This window comes from Ooceraea biroi, chromosome 10, assembly GCF_003672135.1.
Source record: "Ooceraea biroi isolate clonal line C1 chromosome 10, Obir_v5.4, whole genome shotgun sequence".
Taxonomy (NCBI): Eukaryota; Metazoa; Arthropoda; class Insecta; order Hymenoptera; family Formicidae; genus Ooceraea; species Ooceraea biroi.
In genome coordinates, this window is record NC_039515.1 from 1,662,957 (window position 1) to 1,683,568 (window position 20,612).

At 46.6% G+C, this 20,612-nt stretch overlaps 2 protein-coding genes across 6 annotated transcripts; both read right to left on the reverse strand.

The window, feature by feature from the left end:
* Positions 1-1,200: 1,200 nt before the first annotated feature.
* Positions 1,201-13,152, reverse strand: LOC105274737. Its single transcript, XM_011331097.2, has 7 exons — positions 13,014-13,152; positions 9,309-9,525; positions 8,865-8,968; positions 8,533-8,724; positions 8,300-8,433; positions 7,993-8,119; positions 1,201-7,594 (listed from the first exon to the last, which is right to left on the reverse strand). The coding sequence occupies exons 2-7, from the start codon at positions 9,475-9,477 to the stop codon at positions 4,052-4,054; spliced, it is 4,269 nt and encodes a 1,422-aa protein (XP_011329399.2). The 5' UTR covers positions 9,478-9,525; positions 13,014-13,152; the 3' UTR covers positions 1,201-4,051.
* Positions 13,153-14,046: 894 nt separating this feature from the next.
* On the reverse strand, positions 14,047-18,743 carry LOC105274738 (alpha-N-acetylgalactosaminidase). Of its 5 annotated transcripts, none has more exons than XM_011331098.3 (8): positions 17,900-18,018; positions 16,414-16,578; positions 16,147-16,321; positions 15,753-15,927; positions 15,583-15,677; positions 15,144-15,503; positions 14,515-14,679; positions 14,047-14,340 (listed from the first exon to the last, which is right to left on the reverse strand). In XM_011331098.3, the coding sequence occupies exons 1-8, from the start codon at positions 18,001-18,003 to the stop codon at positions 14,161-14,163; spliced, it is 1,419 nt and encodes a 472-aa protein (XP_011329400.1). In that variant the 5' UTR covers positions 18,004-18,018; the 3' UTR covers positions 14,047-14,160. The 5 variants fall into 5 exon arrangements, with proteins under 5 accessions (XP_011329400.1, XP_011329402.1, XP_011329404.1 ...); XM_011331100.3 differs by lacking the exon at positions 17,900-18,018 and adding an exon at positions 18,625-18,743 and having other exon boundaries at positions 14,161-14,340; XM_011331102.3 differs by lacking the exon at positions 17,900-18,018 and adding an exon at positions 18,620-18,710 and having other exon boundaries at positions 14,161-14,340.
* Between the last annotated feature and the right edge of the window lie 1,869 nt (positions 18,744-20,612).

Genomic DNA, 20,612 nt, shown 5'->3' on the forward strand with positions numbered 1-20,612 from the left:
CTGCAATCACTTTCGAATTTTGCGTCGAGTGCACGTAACGTTGTGCTCGCAACGTAACGTTTCGTAAATACACTAATTGATAATTTGTTAATTTGCGCTTTTTAAATATTTCTTTTTTGGCCTTTGTCATGCGATACATCGAACTCGAAACTCTGTTATGGTCGAATGATTCGAAACCGGTTTTGTTTCCTTTGATATTTCTTTACGTAAATAATTCCGTTCATAAAGGATATGATGAAAGTAAGTTATTTTACTACATCAGTGTCAGTTACCAGTTTATAATTCAATTCTTTTTTCCTTTTGGAAAGTCTAGTTTTGGAACGGAAAGCCGTTACGCCATTTTGATGAACGTGTAAAGCATCAATGATCAAGTAACAATTATCATTGCACAAGAATATGAACGATTCTTGCCACAAAGAATGATAAAATTATATATATGCGATTTTGTAATGTATTTCTGTTGTCATTTTTACGTTTCAGATATCAATTTTTTTATCGTCATTATTTTTATTTAATATTCTTTTATACGTACCTACCTTATACTGCAAATATCATGGTTCCCACATTATCGGTCGATTACTGGCAAAATACCGACAAGTACTGCACAGATAAATCATCGTCTATTTAAAGATATCGATCATTACTTCTATCACGCATCATTTATCCTCGAATTAAATTTATCCTCGGATTAAATCGACAACAGAATTTGCACATCAAATTTCATAACAGATCACAATCAAAGTCAGTTTTAATTGGCTGTAATTATATAGAAAGGGCCGCGATTGAAATAACGATTAATATAAAATAAAAATTAATCAGCAGTTAAACGAATTTTAAAGTTAATCGATATTAATCAATATTAATCGAATCGGAAAAACAGCAATTATTGAGTCATGACACCAATGCCATCGCGTATACATGACAAAAGTTTTTTTTTTATTTCTTAATATCTTATCCGGAAAGGATAAGTAGATAACAACGGAAACAGTCGATTAAAGTAACAGTGAAGTAACATTAAAATGAATCGATTAAAGTTAATCAGATTAATGAATATTAAAAATGATTAGTGATTCACGATGTCGATAGCATCGGTGTGACAAAGATGTTAATTCATTTGTCAATATTGGAGTTAGACAAGTAGGCTAGTAGGCCTACAACTCACAGGAAACAGGGGATTCGACAGAAAGTTCTCATCCGAAATTGCCGCTTCTCAACTATTTTCTGACGATTCTCTGTGCGTTTACGTCAGGAACACTTTATTTTACATATTTACATCTGTTTCGTGATTTCGCGTCTCCCGCGTTGGTCTAACCCCCTTTCATTCTCTCCTTTCGCCTCTCCCTTTTTATTCCCTCGCGTATACACGTAACACTCACACACACGCGCATGCATGCACGCAGGCACTCGCGCTTTTTCGCACGCATTTCCTCCTTCGAATCGAATACGCGAATGAAAGTTCCATAAACTAGAAAAGAATATCGCCGACTACCTGTTAAACGTCTTTAACGCCAATTGAACAACTCTGAAAACAGAATAGCGGTATTTGTTCCTCTCGATCGATCGAACGATCGAATCACCCTTTAACCAGTAGTTAAAACTCGCACTGTTCATCGTATTTCTTCCTTTTCTTTTTTCTAAGTGCGTTGTGTCACATGTTGTGCGCGAAAAATTTGGTGGAACTCGTTCCACTCACCCTGCTGAGAATTCTATGTAATATTTTTTATTACTTCAGACGTTCCGATAATTTTCAGTAATTCGATATGATAAATACCTGTGACCATTGTTTTTTGGTATACAGGATGTCCCTGGATTGTCCCTGAAAGTTCGCGCGAGAATTTACAAGCGCTTATTAGCATCGTCGAACTTGTCGCGATATTTGTCGCCCCTCGCCCGTTTGTCGTTCTCATCGACAATCTCATTGGGGACGTCTCGGAATGCTGATGGCGCGTAGGGGTTGCATCGATTTTACCGGTTAAAGGGTATCGCGATAAAAACCTCGTCCAACAACTACTAATCGCGAACAATGAAAATTGAGATCATAAAAATAACGAAGCTTAGATTACATTTATATCCTTCTCTATATGACGTGTGAGTATACGTATTGTAAACGGATGCTTGGATCCTTGGATCCTCAGTCACTGAATACCTTACTGTGTACGGTTTTTAAACTCTTCAAATGTAACAGTGTTCGTGATTCGTGTGTTTCAGGGCTAAGGGAGCCGTAGATCTAAAGATCGTGTCGACTACGTATTTCGGGGCTCGAAGGACTCAAGTACGACTTGTGGGGAAACTGAGGATTTCCAAGGACGTGGGCACTCAAGGAACGAAGAAGGCCGGTATTGAACTACAACGCAAAAGTCCCGAGATCTAAGAAGTTAAAGGTCTTAGAGCGAAGAATCCAAAGATATAAGCATTCAATTTTCAGATTCTTGAATCCTTATATCCTAATATATATGTATCACATATGTACGTACGTACGTATGCCGCGAGTATGTGTGTGTGTTTTTCTGCGTGTATGTTTTATTAGGATATCCTTTATTTGTCTGTGCCTGATTATAAGTATCTTGTCTTCTTCTTTTGTATATCGCGTATTCGATTCGACATGTTTCACGTGTCTTGCCAATTTTGTGATGCCGATAGTTTAATGACAACGAGGATCCTAGATGTCAAATTGCAAGGCACTATGCTTGAGGATTGCCACAAATAAGGGACACCCTAGTAGTGTGTCCTGTGTAAGTGTTACTCGTGTGTGGAGCGTATGCATGCATACATTTCTGGAAGTGGAATGTTCGCATTATCGAGGTATATATCTACGTTCAAGCGTTCGGATATTGTCGGTTCCTCGAGAAGCTAAAAAACACGCTCCACAGGTTGAGAGCTAGTTACCGTCTCTGAATTTGTACGCTTAACGCATGCACATTCAGATCGCATCACTCTTCGAGAAGACGAACACACTTCAGGTATTCTGTCTCTATTTTTCTATTTCTCTATGTTCTCTTCGGCGTACTCTCGAAGAGTGTTTCCCGCGATCGTTGTTCCGAGATATGCGAGTCCGATAAGTGAGATGAACAGTCCTAAAAGTCACTGAAGTGAAGACGGAGTCGGAAGAGTCGGACATGAAAAATGAAAAGTTCTCTTGCAGTGATCAGTAAGAATTAATTAAAAGAGATATTGATAAACATTTATGAACTAATATTAAAATGTATCCTTATTTATTGTTAGTGATAATATATCAATTCAATTATTGGTTCGTTTGTATCGTTAATCCTCTTTCTTAGAAGTTTTGCAACTATATTCCACTGAATCAACATCACTTCAATGACATCACGGACAGAGAGATCTCCTCACAATGAGACAAACGCGAAAGAAATGTTTAACGAGCGCAAAGCGGTATCTTAACAGCGGTATAGATCGTCGCGGAGTTTTCGAGAACGAATCGTTAAAAAGTCAACTCGTCAATTATCTTAGATCTTGGATACTCCGATTATTATGAGATCCTTTTGAGTCTCATAATAATCTGAGTCGCTAAATTCTTGGATTCTTGGACCCCTGAATTCTGAGATCCTTGGATCCGCTGTTAGATCCAGGGATTTGGAGCCGTAAACCTCGCACTCGCACTCGAAGCGACCCGTTTTCTTCCTGCGCACTGAAGTCCACCTTCCAGGATGTATTACGTGTCCCAAGAAGAGGAGCATCAGTACCTTTACCTCAAAAACAAGTCTCTAAACCGATCTCTCTCTTCATAATTCAAAGCTTAAACGGTGCAGTCCGTGAGACATTCAAAAAAGGATTCAGGAATCGTGCATTTTCAATTCGGACGTGTAGTCCGCTGCCCCGTGTTCGATATGGAATTCAGGAACTCTTCTCGACTCGACTGAGATGGAACTAAGCAAATTGCAAATTTTCGTAAGATTTGAACCTAGTTGATCCCATCTGGCTGACATCTCCTATCGAGACACCCGGTACAACTTCGCGTGAGTGGCCGCGGACGCGACCGTTTACATATGTTATTCCGCCGCGACTTCCTTCACACGGTGATCTGTATCCGAAGTCATATAGTCCAGACCTGCACTTTCTCCGCGACGACGCACCAACTGGCGTGGTCGTAGTACGACGAGATGATATGCAGGTTCTCGACGTACTTGTTGATCAGCTGGTCCAGCTCTCCCTCCCGAAACACGTGGTAGTACTGATGATAGGTGATGGAGCCTCCGCCGCGGTCGGACGGCAACGACTCCTGAGATGAAGCGTTGCTTAGGGTGTCTGTGGTCGCGGTCGTGACTAGGCAATCTGCATCCCGTCTCTTCGCCTCGCTCGACGTCTCTTCCAGCGAACGTCCGCGTTCCTGTAGTCTCCGTCGCTCGATCGAGCAGCGCCGGTTCGCATTTAGGTTCGACGCCAACGACACTGTGCTGCCGGTGAACAACCTCGCCGTCGACTCCGCCCGACTACCATCGCTCAGACTCGTCGTTGTGTTCTCTATCAGGGAGTCACCTATGTCGCTTGAATCCATCGACAACCCACCCTGGGAAGAACGCCACTTTCCGGGCATCCTCGAGTCGCTCATCGCCGCGTCCTCGAGCTCGCCCGTCTTCGACACCATCACGAAGTCCAGCACGTCATCCGAATTGCTGCGCAACACCTGCGGGGACATCGCGTTCGTGCGATGCGCCGGCTCTTGGACGACGTTGGGTTTAAGCTTGAGCGTGCATCCGGGATTATGCTTGTTTGCAGAATTGGTGAATGGTCTCTTGATATCGCTTGTGAGATCGCTGTTAGATCCAAAATTAGGTCGGGATACAAGATTGGATTTAACTTTCGATTCTTTCTCGGACGCAAAGTTAAGCCTGAACGTATCGTCATACTTGAGTTTGGTCTCGGAATGGTTTTTAAACTGGACTTCATGCTTGGAGTCGTTTTTAAGCTTAAGATCGAACTCTGATTCGAGTACGGTTTGATCTCCGTAGAAGGACTTAGATTTCGGTGTCAGCTCGGGTTGGACCACTTTGTCGCATCCGCCATCATCATATGCTTCGTTTATGATCCACGAGGTTTCCTTGGGCGCTTGATCGCAACCTTCCCAGCACTCCGTGGTGTCCATCGATTCCACGTCGAAGACATTATCCGCAATATCAAGTGACGATGACGCGGTCCCTAACGTCTGACAGGTCTCGAAGAAGTCGAACGATGAGTTCTGGCAGTACCGATTGATATCCCGCATAAGATCACTGCTGGATTCGTTGACGTAGCCGCCCAAATCCACTGAGGCCGATTTGCGTTCCTGCTGCAAGTATGCTCGCGTATGAGTATTTGATCGCGACCAAACTGCATCGTCGTTGTTATCCCGTCGTTGTACAGCCTGCGGCAACTGCGAGAGTTGCGGGAACTGTTCCACTTGTGTGTTACGTTGAATAACCGTCCCAACAGCGTCCTCCAGCGAGCTCGCGACATTGGCGGCGGCCTCCAGGAGCCTCATAGATTGTGAGGTGATGGATTTTCCGCTTTCCAGAAGAACTCGTGACACAGGGTGCATCTCATTCCCCAGGTCATCCTGGGGGACGTCACACGTTACTTTAGCTTCCGTGAGCGACACGTCGTCTTCTAAGCCGGTGGATGAGTCATCGCGCGTAGGATCCATGAGTGTACTCGAATCCTCAAACGTCGTAGTGGTCTCCACACTGCACGATTCCTCATCATCACGCGTACTTTCGGATTCTTTCGTCTTCTCCGATACGGAATCACTCTCATTAGATCTGGAGACTCCCTCGTTCGCTTGCGCGCTCTTCTTCCCCTCAGCCTCCTTCCTCGCGATGTATCTCTCATCCGATGTGACGCTGATCACCGAGCCTATCGATTCTGGCGACGACACGCCACTGGAGTCGCTGTCTAGATCGTCGGTTTCCGGATTGAACAGTTCCAAGGACAGCAAACGCGGCAGGATCCTCGTGACGGTTTCTAGACGACCCGAAGCTGCCGTGGAAGCGCGCCTGACTAACGGGAACGATGGTTTAGCGCGTGTCGCAAAGCCTGGCTTCGCTATGAGCAATTCCTTGATCTGATTTAGCCTGGCCTTCCGGTTCTCATCCTCGTTCGCCACGACCGGTTCACGATTGATCGTCTTCCCGACATCGTTAAAGGCACGTATCAGCGGCGCGGTGTCCGGCTCCGCGTTGGGTTCCGTCGATTCCGACACCAGACGGAATCCTCGCGATGCCGGTGTCTGCAGCGTGCTTCCAAACGCCGTCTCCTTGCGGACGGCAGTCGACGCACTGGATTTGGCCGCGCCGCCAAGACGCGTACAAGCATTCGTCTTGATATTCGTATTCGTATTCGTATTCGTATTCTCATTCGTGCTCGTATTCGTGTTAGTATTCACAATGCTTGACTGCTGCTGCTGTTGTTTCGTTAACGACGACATGCCGATCAGTTTGAATCTTGAGGATTGGCTATTGGCATCCAATGGCTGCTTGATACGTGGTGATGGCGGTGCCGACGTCGTGCCGAGCTGTAACGCCGCAGGACGCGGTGTGGAAGAAACCTCGTTCACCGACGACGATGTTGATGGCGCCGGGGGCGCAGGCACTACGATGTCTTGTTTCGGCACAAAGATCACTGACGCGAAGCTATCCTCGGAATCCACGCTGGTGTCGCTCTGCAAGCTGCTGTCTTTGGACGAATCCGAGCCATCCTCGCGCGATAGGCGGCGCTCGACACCCTCGATGCTACGCTTTATCATCGTCACCGGCTGTACCTTGTTGTCCGACGAAGCCGATTTTGACTTGGCTGTTGCTTCCGCGGTATTCGCTGATTCGTTATCAGCCGACTTCCATCCCTGCAGTATCCGTACAAAAAAACCATTCTTGGTGGATGGCATGGAGATCTTGTCTGTTACACTGTTCGCCGTGGTACGTTTGATCTTGTTGGCGAATCCGTCCTTCAGCAGTTGGAACCGCCGGCTCGCGTTTACTGGACTGATCGAGTCCTTGAGCGCTTCGAACGTCCGCCACTTGCAGATAATCTCCTCATTCAGTGACGCCTGCTTCATGATGTTCCGGCGTACTTGCTCCTTTTCTTCCAGTCGCTCCGCTGACATCAGTTCCTCGTTCATCGAGCTCTGCTTCAACGGCACGCTGCGTTTGCGCAATGGTTGGCAGGGGAAGTCCGACAGATCCTTAATCAGGTTTTCAATGGCAGTGTCTTCGGGATTCTCCAAGCTAGTCTCTTCAACGCACGACTTCTGCTTAACTAGTCGCGGCTTCGAGCCGCTCGATGACGATGAGACCGATCGCTCGTCCAAAATCAATTCGGACGTCGAGCAGAAACCTGGGATGCTCGATCGGGAACGCACCAGGTCAAGTCGCTCAATCTCGAGGATGTCACCCAGACTCTTAGACTTAATGCTCAACGTATCTGTGGAGTGCTTGTTCGTCATTGTCAGCGTGTGCGTGGTTTCCACGCGGCGCAGCTCGATCGGCAGCTCATCCACGTCGGTTGCGTCCTCGGAATCGTATTGCCGTCGATTTTTGGTACTACTCTGCCAACTTCCGGGAAACCATGCGCGACCGCCAACTACGCGCCTGCTCCTCGCTAATTTCTGAAAGACACAATATGCGAATTTGTCGGTATAGTCGGTGATAGTGGATGCAAAAACGAATAATGAAGAAAATATAATAATTGAAAATGACAAGTTGAGATAACAATCAAAAAGCAAAAATTAATTGATAGCGAAAACAAAGAAACGAATTAGATAATGCAAACTCTCTTGAAAACGAGATACGTATATAATGAGATGAGAAAGCAAATGCCAAAGAAATGTGATCAAGTAACCCTTGACATTTAACTTTTTACCCTTATTAACTAGCATCAAAGAGAAAACAATGAATAGAGGATTGATAGAAAGCACTAAAAAAAGATTTTCAGTTAGCTTTTTCTAGTCCGAATTTAAAACTACATTTACACGACGAAAATGGGTAATCCCTCTCATCCGGTTACCTGTAATGCTCGCCGGAAGCAACTATAACAAGTCTCATTCGGGCTAGAGAGGCTGCTGGTAGATGGTGACAGGCTGAATATCGGATCGATCCAATAACTCTTGCTTTTGCATTTTCGTTGGCTATTTCTGGAACGAGAAAACATGACAGCTACGACCTACATACGACTGTCGTGGAAACGGTACGGAGATAGAGAAATCGCGCACGTGTACGTTACTTTATAATAAATCTCTTTACTCGCAATAACACCTCGTGATGATACATCATGCTTAACAGACTATACCATTCTTTGCACAAGAGGTACTTACCTTTTTGAAGATGACGGATGTTTCTGATCGGTGTCATCTGGCTTTTCGTTGATGTCCGAGTCCCTCGCTCCGTCCGCCGCAGCGCTCATGCAATACGATTTGGGCCATGGTACTAAAACGTCTTGCGATTCGAACTGCGAATAAACCAGAATAATATGTAATAAAGTAATGATTTGATCAATCGGAATCAAAACTACCAAAAGGGTTGTTTTTTAAAAGAAATTCATTGTTACTTTTCTATGCTTTTGTTCCATAGCCCAGACGGATATGACGAGTCGACCTCCTATCCTGAGGACCCTCGCCAGCTCCTTCAACGCGTGTACTCTCCTCTCCGTGGTGGCAAAGTGATGCACCACAGCGATCGACAGCACCGCATCGAAGCTCTCTTCGCGGAACGGTAGAGCCAGATTATCGCAGATCAGAACCTTGTAACAAACGGAATAAGATATTTAACGAATAAGTCGAATCATTTTATCTTGTATAAAAAGAAATGACATGAAATTTTAATAAATAGATAAGATTTATATATTAATTTAAGAATAAAATCTTTTAATTTAAAGCACACCTCGTTTTCCTTCTCGCGCGCAATATCGGTGAAACGCTTGCATCGGTCCACTCCTATTTTAAAGATGCTGTGATTGACGCTGAGATACTTCCCGTTGCCGCAGCCTAGGCGATACAAATACAAAACGTCATTATGAATACAAGGTAACTTAGTTATCTATGTTACCCGTGTTAACCTTGTTAAATTTCTCGCGACATGCGTCAATGCAAAACTTTCACGAAGGTCAACGAGATTAATTTAAAAACGGAAAAATTTACTTAGATGTGTAATTTATTTATTAAGAAGAAAATGGTGAGCAATTTTCTTTCCTAACAAATAAATTTAATGACATCCATTGTCGAAAGAATCATGTAAAAAAAGAAAGAATTTTATGTCATAGAACTTATATAAAGAAAGAATTTTTTCCTAGCTAAGAATATGTAGAAATATATCTTCGTGACTGACCGATGTCGCAGACAAGGGCACCCGGTTCAAGCTCTTGGAGGAACTGGTACACCCGCGGCCAGTGTTTGCTCTGCGTGGTCTTTTCGGCACATTGCTCGTATACTTCATGGACGTAGGCTTGCTCTAAGGCCACCGAGCGAGCTGCATGCTCTCCGTCGCTCTCAGACATCACTCTCGCTAAGGTGATTTATCCTCGTCCACATGTGCGCTCACGATGCTGCACAGAAACATTGATTTTCCCATGAATTGAAAGACCGAGAGCTTTTCAGATCCCAAGCCCGAAAGCGCGCCCGAAGATCAAAGGCGGCTCGACAATCCTAGGACCTAGCGAAGATCTAGACACTAAGACGTTTGCGGAGGGGGACGGAGGAGTTTCTCTTCGACTACAAATCGCAGAAGGACACATCGAACTGGACGAGCTTTTCTGGTTTTCAAGAACCGCGGTAGCCTGTTGCGCCAAGACCGCCAAGTAGTTTTCGACGGGGTGGTTCCTCGTGTCTTACACTCGTTTACTACGCGCGGCAACGCGCCCGTTCACAGACCGATCTCGCAGGGAGGCAGGCAGGATCCGCAGTAGAATAGCTCCTGCAGCAACCTGAGCAACAGCTTGTCGGCCCGCTGCTCGGTCTTTTCCGTGCTTTTCGCGCGATCCGGACGGTATCGCAAGCGAGGCACCGTGTACGCGCGGCACCATCGCAGGAAATCACCGGTGTCCTCCGTGCGGATGAATGTCAGGATCGCCCAGAGCGTGCAGAGATTCCGCGAGCGCTTCCGCGTGTGCAGGTAGAGCTGGCAGACATCCAGGAACGTTATGAGATCGACGACGCTCCTTTCCATGGAGAACGCGCTCGCGTTCGCGCTCCGAGATCCACACGGCGAGAATTCGACCAGACGACCGGGACGATGCGTGCGTTCGCGGCGCTTCAAAGGCGGATCTCGGGAGTGAAAAGTCGTGAACCGGGCTGCCAACACGAGCGATCCTTTAAACGGAACCTTTGACGATCGTCACCGAACGGAAAATCCTCCGGTTGGCGCGAGGGTTGCTCTCCACTCGCGCCACTGCCTCCCCCGCATTGTGTGCCGTGGCGAACGCCAACGGAGGCAGATGGACCGACTTCAAAGAGCAGCGCGCCCTCCTCCCCCTCCTTTCGATCCAGCGATCCACCCCCGCCCCACGTAGTAGTAGTTCGTTGGCGATTCTCCCCGTTCTCTCCGTCGGAAGTGCGAGCGAGCGAACGAGCAAACGGCGAGAGAGAACCGGGCGTGTGTCCCGTCGTGTGTATGCGTCGCATCTTTCGCGGCCGATACGCGGCTGCGCGGTGAATTTATTCGATATCCCCCTTTTCGCATAACTGGGTTAGCCTCTCTCTCACGGTGTACTAGTTTAACTAATTTAAGGATGCCGCCAGATGCTACTGCCTCATGCGCGACGACGACGAATGTCAACCGTCGTAGCACGACGATGAACGAGCGGAAGGACGCAGACGTGATATCGACATGATAGCGGCGCGCTGTTGCTCATCGGGGGATGCTGAGGGATATCGGGGGATACGACGCAGCGATGATGCAATTATGCAATTTCGGGGACTGTTAAAAAGAGAGCTTCCTCTTCCTTTAAGGAGAAAGAGGAACAGGATCTCGCTCTGAGACATCTCGCTTCCTGAGACATTTGCGCGTTGAAGCATAGATGAACATCATGATCGTTCGCAACGAGATTCCGGAACTTCTCCTAAGTCTATGTTTTTCAAGGTTTCAGTCTTCGCGTTCGCATCGTTTGTCTATAAAAGTAACGCGCGCGGCGTGTCGATTTACGCGCTTATCGTGCCTCACCTTTCAATCAATTCGAGAGCAACTGTGCTTATCGTCTATCTATTATGCGCCTGTTATATATCGAGAAGAAAGGAACTCGCTTGTATGTTACTAATGACAACGATTTATAAATAGAGAATGTGAAATGCATCCTACGCGAGTGCTTACGTCACGGAACGTCGCATGTCTGTTCAAGGACTGAAGGCCGGTCGCATCAATGCGGATCGACGGCGAATCTACCTGTACGATTGACTGGACCTTCAGTTTTCAACTGCGAAGGGTAGAACGGGATGCATCCCAATGCCGCAACGCAATTGTTGTCGTTCCTTTCTACAAATTTACGGATTTTCCGCCGTTTGGTACATTTCGGCGTAGTTCGTGAATTCGATTTTGCGGTCGATGCTCGAATTTCCGCAGTTTCAGGCCGCATAGGATTTGCATGATGAACACTTATTATCCATCGGCACGACATGCGCCCGATGAGACGGAGAACCACTGTTAGACACCACGGTTGGGCTACGTAACGGGTGAGTTGTAAGTGTGGTGGTCTCGAGCGGCGTGGGTGGTACGTGGAGCAACGGCAATGTGCCAAGCCGTGAGGGAGAGAGAGAGGCTGCTATGAATGAAAGTGCCGCGTATCGATTTATCTCTGCGCCGCCCTACATACGAAATATGATAAATAGAGAGTGTGCCCCTGTACGGCTGAACGATCCGTAATGACACTCTCAATCATTGCGCGACCCATCACCTGTCCGTCTTTCCTTCATCTCGGTCCCACTTAATACCGATTACGTGTTAATTAAGCGCGCGCGAGCTGACACGATCATTAGCGTATCTGATGTACGGTGATACGGTAAGTATAATGGGATTGAATCAGAGTTGTTCCCCGATGCGAATACAATGATGAGAAAGAGTAGAGACAACTTTACAACTTGTAGCATTGTATAAATAAATACTAGAATTATTCGTGAGAGAATGAAGTAGCAGATAAGAAGACAATTAGAAGAAAACGTGCAAATATGATATAACGACTCTGCATAAAAATTATATAACGTACATTCTCTCGCAAACAACATCATATTCTACATTCGTAGCGAATAATAAATAAATTTATTTGGCACATCATTGTAAAATCTGTTAATCGAAGCGCTGTAACTGGGTCATTCTTCCTAAATCCTTGAAGATTCATTTCGAATCCTTGAACACTGAGCAACCTTGTAAGAAATAACAGTTAACTACTTTTCTGCTCATAGATTCAAAGTGCTGCAAGGATTTGTCGAGCTTCAGGACGACCACAGATCACAGCAAGTTCCGCGATCACGTGCAATCGCGGACGGTCGCGGATTATCGACTCCAACCGTAACGCACCGTAGACCTAGGCTAAACGCGTCATCGTTCAAAACGATCCGATGTGGCGCCATTATTCATTCATGCGAGCTGCTTCTACGTCAATGACTGCGGTCGTCCGAACTGCCACGCCAATTTGACGCTCGCCAACGCACGAATGCAGTTCCGACGCGCGAGATCGCTCGATTTCCGGTAGGACGCCGAAGGAATCCAATATCCGGAGGAATCGCACCGTTTATTGCGCGCTGCGGTGCCGCTCCGCCGTCGATACCGATACATTATCGCGGTCCCTATCGCGGTAATTAAAATTGACCTCTCTCCCAGTTCCCGAAGAGGAAGAAAGACCGAGATGACAACTCCTTCCCAGCGGGAGACGACGGCCTCTAACGCATCCGAGTCCGCTCGCAGCCGGCGACGATGGCCGCCATGTCGCTGACGGAAGTCCTCTCCTCGCGAGGAGACGAGCGAACGGCGAGGACCGCGATTGACCGTCAACCTTTTCAACTCCCAATTCTCGAGAAAAAGAGAACTTCTCGCTGGAGGACTCACCTGGGTCATGAGAGAGGCGGAATCTTCATGCTCGCGGTAAGACACGCGACCGTAGCGGCGAGAGGGTGTAGCAGCGCGACAGCAGCGGCGGCGGCGTCGTCGTCGGTGGCGGCGACGTCGACGACGGTGGCGGTGGCGGCTGGTACTGTTACTGGTACTGATACTGATACTGATACTGGAGCTGGTGGTGTTGATTGCGCGGAATCGGCGTCGCGCGGATGCTCGCGTCTCATCGCGCCGACCGAACGGGTACCTCTCACATCGCGTCGTCGAGTCTCGCGATTTTCCTTTCCGTTCTTTCTCTTCCTTCCCTTTCTGTCTGTTTCTCTCGCTCTTTCACACACTCCCTTACTCGCTCTCTGCCTCTTTTTCTCACTCGTGTTTTTCTTGGTTCCGGATATTCGCGCAAACGGTCGAAAGGGCGTGTTACGCGCACGATGGACGCGCGTAATCCGCGAGGAATCGAGCCGACCGACCGACCGACCGACCCCTCCGACAATGGCTGCGGCTCCGTTTAGGGGTTGAAGGGAGCACGCGCGAGACGACGCGACGCGACGCGACGCGGGCGTCGCCGTGACGCATTACCACCCAGCGGCGTAAGAAGAGGGAGGAAAGGGCGGAAGAGCGAGTGGGCGTAGGGAGAGAGAGATATGTGTTTTTCGTACAAGCTGTGCGCGCGAGCGGATAGATAGGTGTGCGGGAAACGTGTGGTTTGACACCTACGATGAATTTATAATAGCCGACCGTGGCGCGGTCTCTCCGCGATGTATGTTTATAGTATCCTTGCGCGTCCTCCGCGCCTTTGACGCGTTACGAGCGTCAAAGGGGTTGGAAGGAGTGCATCGTTAAACTGATACGTCTCAAGTACACGTGCGTTACCGAGACATGCGGCTATGCAGGTCGTTTGTGCGGATTGATGTATTCGGTTGTCAATCAAGCTCGTTCTGGTTTATGTTTAAAAAAATAATCAATTTTCTTGTTAAACTAAATTATTCGTTTGAAGTTCCGGAATATATACATAAATAGGTATGAATAAAGTTTATAAAATTCTTTATTTCCTATTCTTTCTTACGATATAATGTGTTAATATAGAACATAACGCATATAAAAACGCCGATAGAAATTCAATAATACTTTAGATACACGATCATTTAAATGAGTTTTGCCTAACTTTAAACACCTGATTCAAGGGCGAGTACGGCGAGTAACGAAACCCGTCATCTATGTTCAAATTACACCGCAGTATCACCACACCCGACGGATTCACTTTCACCTTGATCTTGGTTTGCGGTGACAATATGCCGTAATCCACATCCTCATACAAATCCTGAAAACATGAACAATTACGTTAGAAAATGTTTTTCTCACCGTTCCATAAATTTTATAAAAGTTCCATTTAATATTTCACATCAAATTAAACATGTGTGTTTATTTTGATTCAATAATTTAATTAAATTAGTAATTTTATAAAATTAACGAGATTTAATTGTTGACTACGAACTTCTACGCGGTATCCTCCCGGATACTGTAGACCCAGCTCCTTCAGTGTGACTGATACATCCGATGGTGTACCATCCGTTCGCCTGTTGACGAACGCGATTGCGTACGAGTAGTAATTTTGGTAAACTGGGGTGATGGGCCTCGCCCAAATCTCAATGCCCTTATGCTGCAATCACGTAAGTTATCAATGAATCGTGCTGTGCAAAATATATTTCAAGTCACAAGATTTCACACAAATAACATTTCTCGCATGGTAAAGAAATTCACAATATCATTCGATAAATCACTCTTCGGAGTAACTGAGAACATCTTTGTTACTGCATCAGAATACGCGCGCGCGCGCGCGCGCGAGAGAGAGAGAGAGAGAAATTTAGATAATTTAATTGACCAAATTTAAAAACTATCAAAACAAAGTTTTAATATTAGTTTCGTCTCCAAAAAAGCTTTAGAAGCTTGCTATTAACAGATAACGCACGTATTTTTAAATGTCCTGTATACTTGAGCATATCAATCATCACCACTAATATGCATCACAACTAAACTCATTTATCTTGCGTTTCAACTGACTCATAATGATTGCTGCGTCGATATGCTCGAGACACTGACACATTCAACGTTTACGTCACTCACTTTGTATATCCGCCGACCCTGGATGCCCAGTGGATCTTGGTCCACGGCGATAATTTTCTTGTTTTGCAAAATAGCCTTGTACTCTGGTCTGATCGTCCTGAGATCAACGGACATGAGCAACGGCGCCGCTAGGATTGCCCAGATTGCCATTTGCGTTTTGCTTTGCTCATAGCTCAGTCCGAAATTGCCGATGATCAGCATATCAGGATCGTTCCAGTGACCAGGCCCAGCATTAGGCACAATCACGTCCTGATTGTTGCCGTAATAGTCGATAATGCTTTCCACACTCGCCCAGGAGTCCTGGATGTCGTCAAAGTTGCGCCAAAGATTGCAGTGTTCCGCTATCGCGGTATAGTTTGGCTAAAAAAAATACATAAACGTCAGCGATAGTTAAAAAATAAATAGAGGAGCATATACTGCATACAAAAAAAACACTCACCTGCATACCGGCATAGATCTGATACACGGGCCAGCTGCAGGAGTATATCATGTGTTTGCCAGTTTGATTCAGGTGGAACCCAAACTCAGGATAGCCTTCAATGAGCATCGTTTTAATACTAACTTGTTCAATCAAGAAGCGAGAGAATTATATCTAGGGTTTAACTGTACCTCTATCCATATCGACGGGATGTGAGTAACATCCGTCCAACTTTACATAGTCCACATCCCAAGATGCGAACGTGGCAGCGTCTATTTCCAGGTAACCCAATATACCTGGATATCCGGCGCAAGTGTAATTGCCGTAATCTTCATAAATGCCAAACTTAAGACCTTTTGAGTGTACCTGACGATCAAAATAATGATATTATTGATCTAGTATTAAGCAGTTCCATAGAAGAAAACAAATAAAATTCTATAGCTTTCTCTTATTTTCTAGTCTCAATAAAACTTTGAGTCTAGAAAATATATTGAGCCTAGAACAATGAATTTGTGCAACTGGCAAATGTTGGAACAAAAAGTTTGCTGAAACTATGCATTTTTGGGGTAATCAACACTGAATTACATAATCAGACAGGCTCTTCATGCCATATGGGAATCGCTCTCTGTCTGGAACAAGCTGCCCATTCAAGTCCCTCTCCTTTTCCAGCCAGCAGTCATCCACGTTAATGTACTCATAGCCCACTGCAGCATAGCCCTCGGCTACCACGATATCTGTCATAGTTCGGAAGAGACGATCACTGCGAAAAACACAGAAAACCAATCACTGTAACTATACTCTTGTACGAAATATTCCACAACTATCGATGCTACTCAAACTGCTGGTGCTCACCTTATGCAATTATCCGGATCATTTTTGCAGTCAGTGTTGCATCTGAATCTCTCCCAGGCCAACCAGCCCATCGGTGGCGTCCTGGCCAAACCATTCTCCAGGGCAGGCACCAGAGTAGCCAGCGACAGGAGTACACAAAGGGTCCGCAACGAGTTGCGCAGCATTCTGCAGAAAGGGAAATACTCTGCTCGCGTTCAGTGAGTCGGATGTGATGATGTACTACCAAGTCGGCAGCATAGTCCAGAGGTGCAGAGCGGAGCAGGATTCCCGTGACAGGATGAACGACGGAGAGGTCATCGGGGGTAATGCTGATCCAGGAGGAATGACGCGATCGCGAGCGCGTGTAATGACGAGGCGCGCCTACCGTACTGATCTGATATAAGAGGCAGGTTCGCTCGCTCGCTCGCTCGTTGCCGCCGCCGTCGCCGCCGCGAGTACTTTCACCCAATGCCCCATTTCATTTTTACGCGCGATCACCGTCGCTGACTCGCGTCGTGCCGCGCCTGCCTCCACCGCGCCGTCCGCTGACGGACATACGACGTCGTGGCCCAGCCCCGTTGTGTTACGAGAGCATAATCGCGCCGAGTTTCCTACGCGAGCGGATGCGCGTTACACGGCCGTGCGAAGAGGTTAGGAGCGCGGGCGGGCGCGCGAGCGCGCGTGACGTGACGCGATAGGTTAGATTGTTTATCCTTTATCCTTTTTTGTCTGAGGTTTGAAAACTCCCGGGATTTTCTCGGCGCGCGGATTCGAGCGTGAGTCCAGATTGACGTCCGAATCATTTTCGATCGTGCGTACACGAAATGGGTTATATCTTCAAACTTTCGATGATCTTGCTGATTTTTATTGCTACTTTTGTCGCTTGCGTTGGTCGAAACTGTCAAGATGTGACTGCCGGGAGAATTTATGTTTGGGAGTTCTCTGAACGATGTCACTTAGGTGATCACTCCTTATTCGAGTTGCTTATCGTCATCGCTTCAGGTCTTTAAATCTGGCAAGTCCTGTCGCCTCCGTAAAAGATTCTCTCTTCGTAAATTATTGTAACGTACAATCTTATTTACGGCCAATCTAAATGTAAATGTCAAGCCTCGATAAAAAAAAAGAAGAAAAAAAGATAGAAAATATTCACGTAACCCAATTCTGCTTGATTTTGGGAAAAAATGATCGAGAGTGATTTTACCTTTCGGAACACGTCGTGCCTTTCGCGCCAATTTGCTGCAAAATTTCTTATTTATTATACAAGTGCTGTTTCACAAGAGAGCGTGGATTAGATTCGTGGGCGACTGCGAATACAGAATGCCAAGTGTTTTTTCCCCGAAGGCTATTGGGAGAAGTTAAACAACAATTATTATGCGTCCTTCGCATTTTAAATCGGCGTGTCGAGTCTTCTCATTCGCGCGCGCATATGTAAACGTTCAGGCAGAAGCCAGGGATTTACGAGTCATCTCGCGAAAAAACTGCGTCGCACTGGGAAAATGAGATAAACCTTTTAAACTCTACGTCGATTTCGGTGACGTTTTCGGCCTGCATTGCATTGCACGATTCTGCTGACGTCGGCCCGGCTATCGTTACTAATAAAAATGAAAGCATCCTGGCTGGCTCTAGAGGGGCTCAGACGTGGCAGAGAGCGCGCGTTAAGAGAGCGAGAGGAGACAAGCGAGCCGTCCCGCCGCGAGATCGGTCGTGCGATTCAGCTGAGAGAGCGCGAGAGGAAGAGAGAGAAACGACGAGGTATACAGTGGGAATATCGTGAGTGGGAGAGATCAACTTCGTGAACTCACGACCGTACTAATGTACAGGATGCCTCAAAACCGACAACCGACTTCACTTGAAGCGTACATTCAAGCTACCAGATTGCCATGCGCTCCACGACGTTGTCTCTATTATTGCCAACGTTACCGCGAATTATAATCCTCATTATTCGCATTAGTGCCGCTCTCTATCACTATCATTACTGCTCTTTCTCCGATCTACTACTGATGCGCTGTAATAATTATTATCATTATTAGCATGACTGTTGCCGCGTAAACTAACTTGCACTGCCGCGTTTCCGCATAGTGCGGGAGGCACGGCTCCGCGCGCGCGTCGCGAGCCGAGAAAGTAGCCGAATAGAGCCGAACCGGTTCGCTTGCTCGTCATTCTACGTTGCGGGAAAAGGACAAAAAAAAGAAAGAAAAAAAAGGGAAGAGAGAAGAGAGACCGATACCTCACTCGAGAAAGAAGGCCAACGTTGGCGACGGCAGTGGCGGCGGTGGCGGTCGTCGTGATACGTCGACGTGATGCTCAACATTGACACGAAAGGAACGCTGCGACATTCTTTTATTCGGCGCGATCGCGTCCCTATCGCACAGAAGAAATCTCACCGGGCGCATCGACCGATCAGTCGATCCGTATCTCGCACGTACTTGATCGTTGAAACGGTCGTCCGAGGCGTGCGAACGAATTGAACGTTGCTGCACGTCGAGATCCGGGAGTCACGTGACTTGCACGAGTACCGCGCCAAATTGTGGAATTAACTTCAGAGCGGAGCGGAGCTGAATCGCGTTATTAGGCGGTTAGCGAGGCATACCGGAAATTATAGCGCGTTTAAGTTAATACAATGTTTGCCGGCGAAAGGATCGCGAGCACCGGAGATAATTAAGGAACAATTAATTCCATTTACGTTCGTGATTTTCTGGAACGCCGTAAGAAATCGGATCGCCGTAGGAAATCATGGGATTTATATGTCTAAACGACTAGAATAAAAGTGCATTGATGTTTACTTGGATTTCTCGATGGACTATATCAAGCGGAAAAAAATCTTGCGCATTTAACGCCGACGATATCTTCACCTCTTCATCCACCTGAGATAACTCGCGAGATCGATAATGCGTAATAACAATACACTGTAGTAGTATCTGGCGTTTTATCTCGCATTTGGAGCGATCGTAATCGAAGAGAGATTCATTTCGTTACATCATAAACACGACCGTGATGTAACAAACAACATGCTTCAGCGTAATTTAATGCCTACATGACATTTTGCAACGTAGCAAATTAAATATACGCCTTAATCGCGAATATAAACAACCGCCGCGAACGGTGCGACGGTAAATCTGCTGTCTAAAAATATGCGTTACACCTGTCTCCCTCGCGAATCCTCTCTGAGAAACACATAAACGAGCACAACTCTTCTCGCCTTCTAATTTCCTCCCTCCTCCCTTCCCGTCCCGCCTTAGAATGGAGAGTCTGATTTCATACACGCGCTCGCATCTTTCCGCCAGGCTAATTCTACTCTCTATCCCAGAGGCAAGAGTGAGAGGGAGAGATAAAGAAAAAGGAACGATCGTACGACTGTAATGATACCGAATTGGCGAGCTTCGTCTCCTAATCGCGCGAGAACCGTATTGGTGCCCGCATTAGAAAGAGCGCGGTTTGTAATCGCGCGCCGGGTCGAGGTCGATGAAATAATTCCATCGGTTTTGCATTCTAAGCTATCGTAACCCTGGCATGATCCACATCCACGCTTCACTCGTCCCGGGGAATTGGCGACCGGTATTTCCACGGCATCTCGCGCTACGCGCGCGCGTCTATCGCGATTTGCATCCGATACCGTCTCGTACCGTCTCCGAAGGAGAAATCGAACGAGCAAAATTCAGATCAGGGAATCGCGACACGCGTACGCAACATATGCATGAGATTCACTGCCGATGCGATGCTCCAGCCTCCTCTCGTCAAGCGTCTCTCTCTCTCTTTCTCTGTCTTTTTACCTTTCCCTCTGTCTCTCTGTCTTTCACTCTCTCTCTCTCTTTCTTTCTCTCGAATCCTCTGAGAAGTCTTTATAATCGTATCTCTTAGAGACCATACGCGTCTTTTAATCGGGAACAATAGAAACCGCATCTAGCGAATTAAACGGCGCACGCGAGCGTGCGAGTAATAGACTCGTCGCGACTTCAGTTAAAACGCGATTACTCTTTGTACGCGATCAATCTTCTTACGTAGCGCACACGAGGATAACACGTACCTTTTTCTGCCACGTGTTGCGCAGGAACGTTAATTTATTATAGCGCGTTGTGAAATGTATATATATGCACGCATTTTTCGTGCGTAACATATAAACGTAGACACGCACAATCTATAGACACATGTTTTTTGTTTCCCCGTGCGTTATCGTACATCGTCTAGTTGATAATCCGTATCAACGTTGATAAAGTTTACGT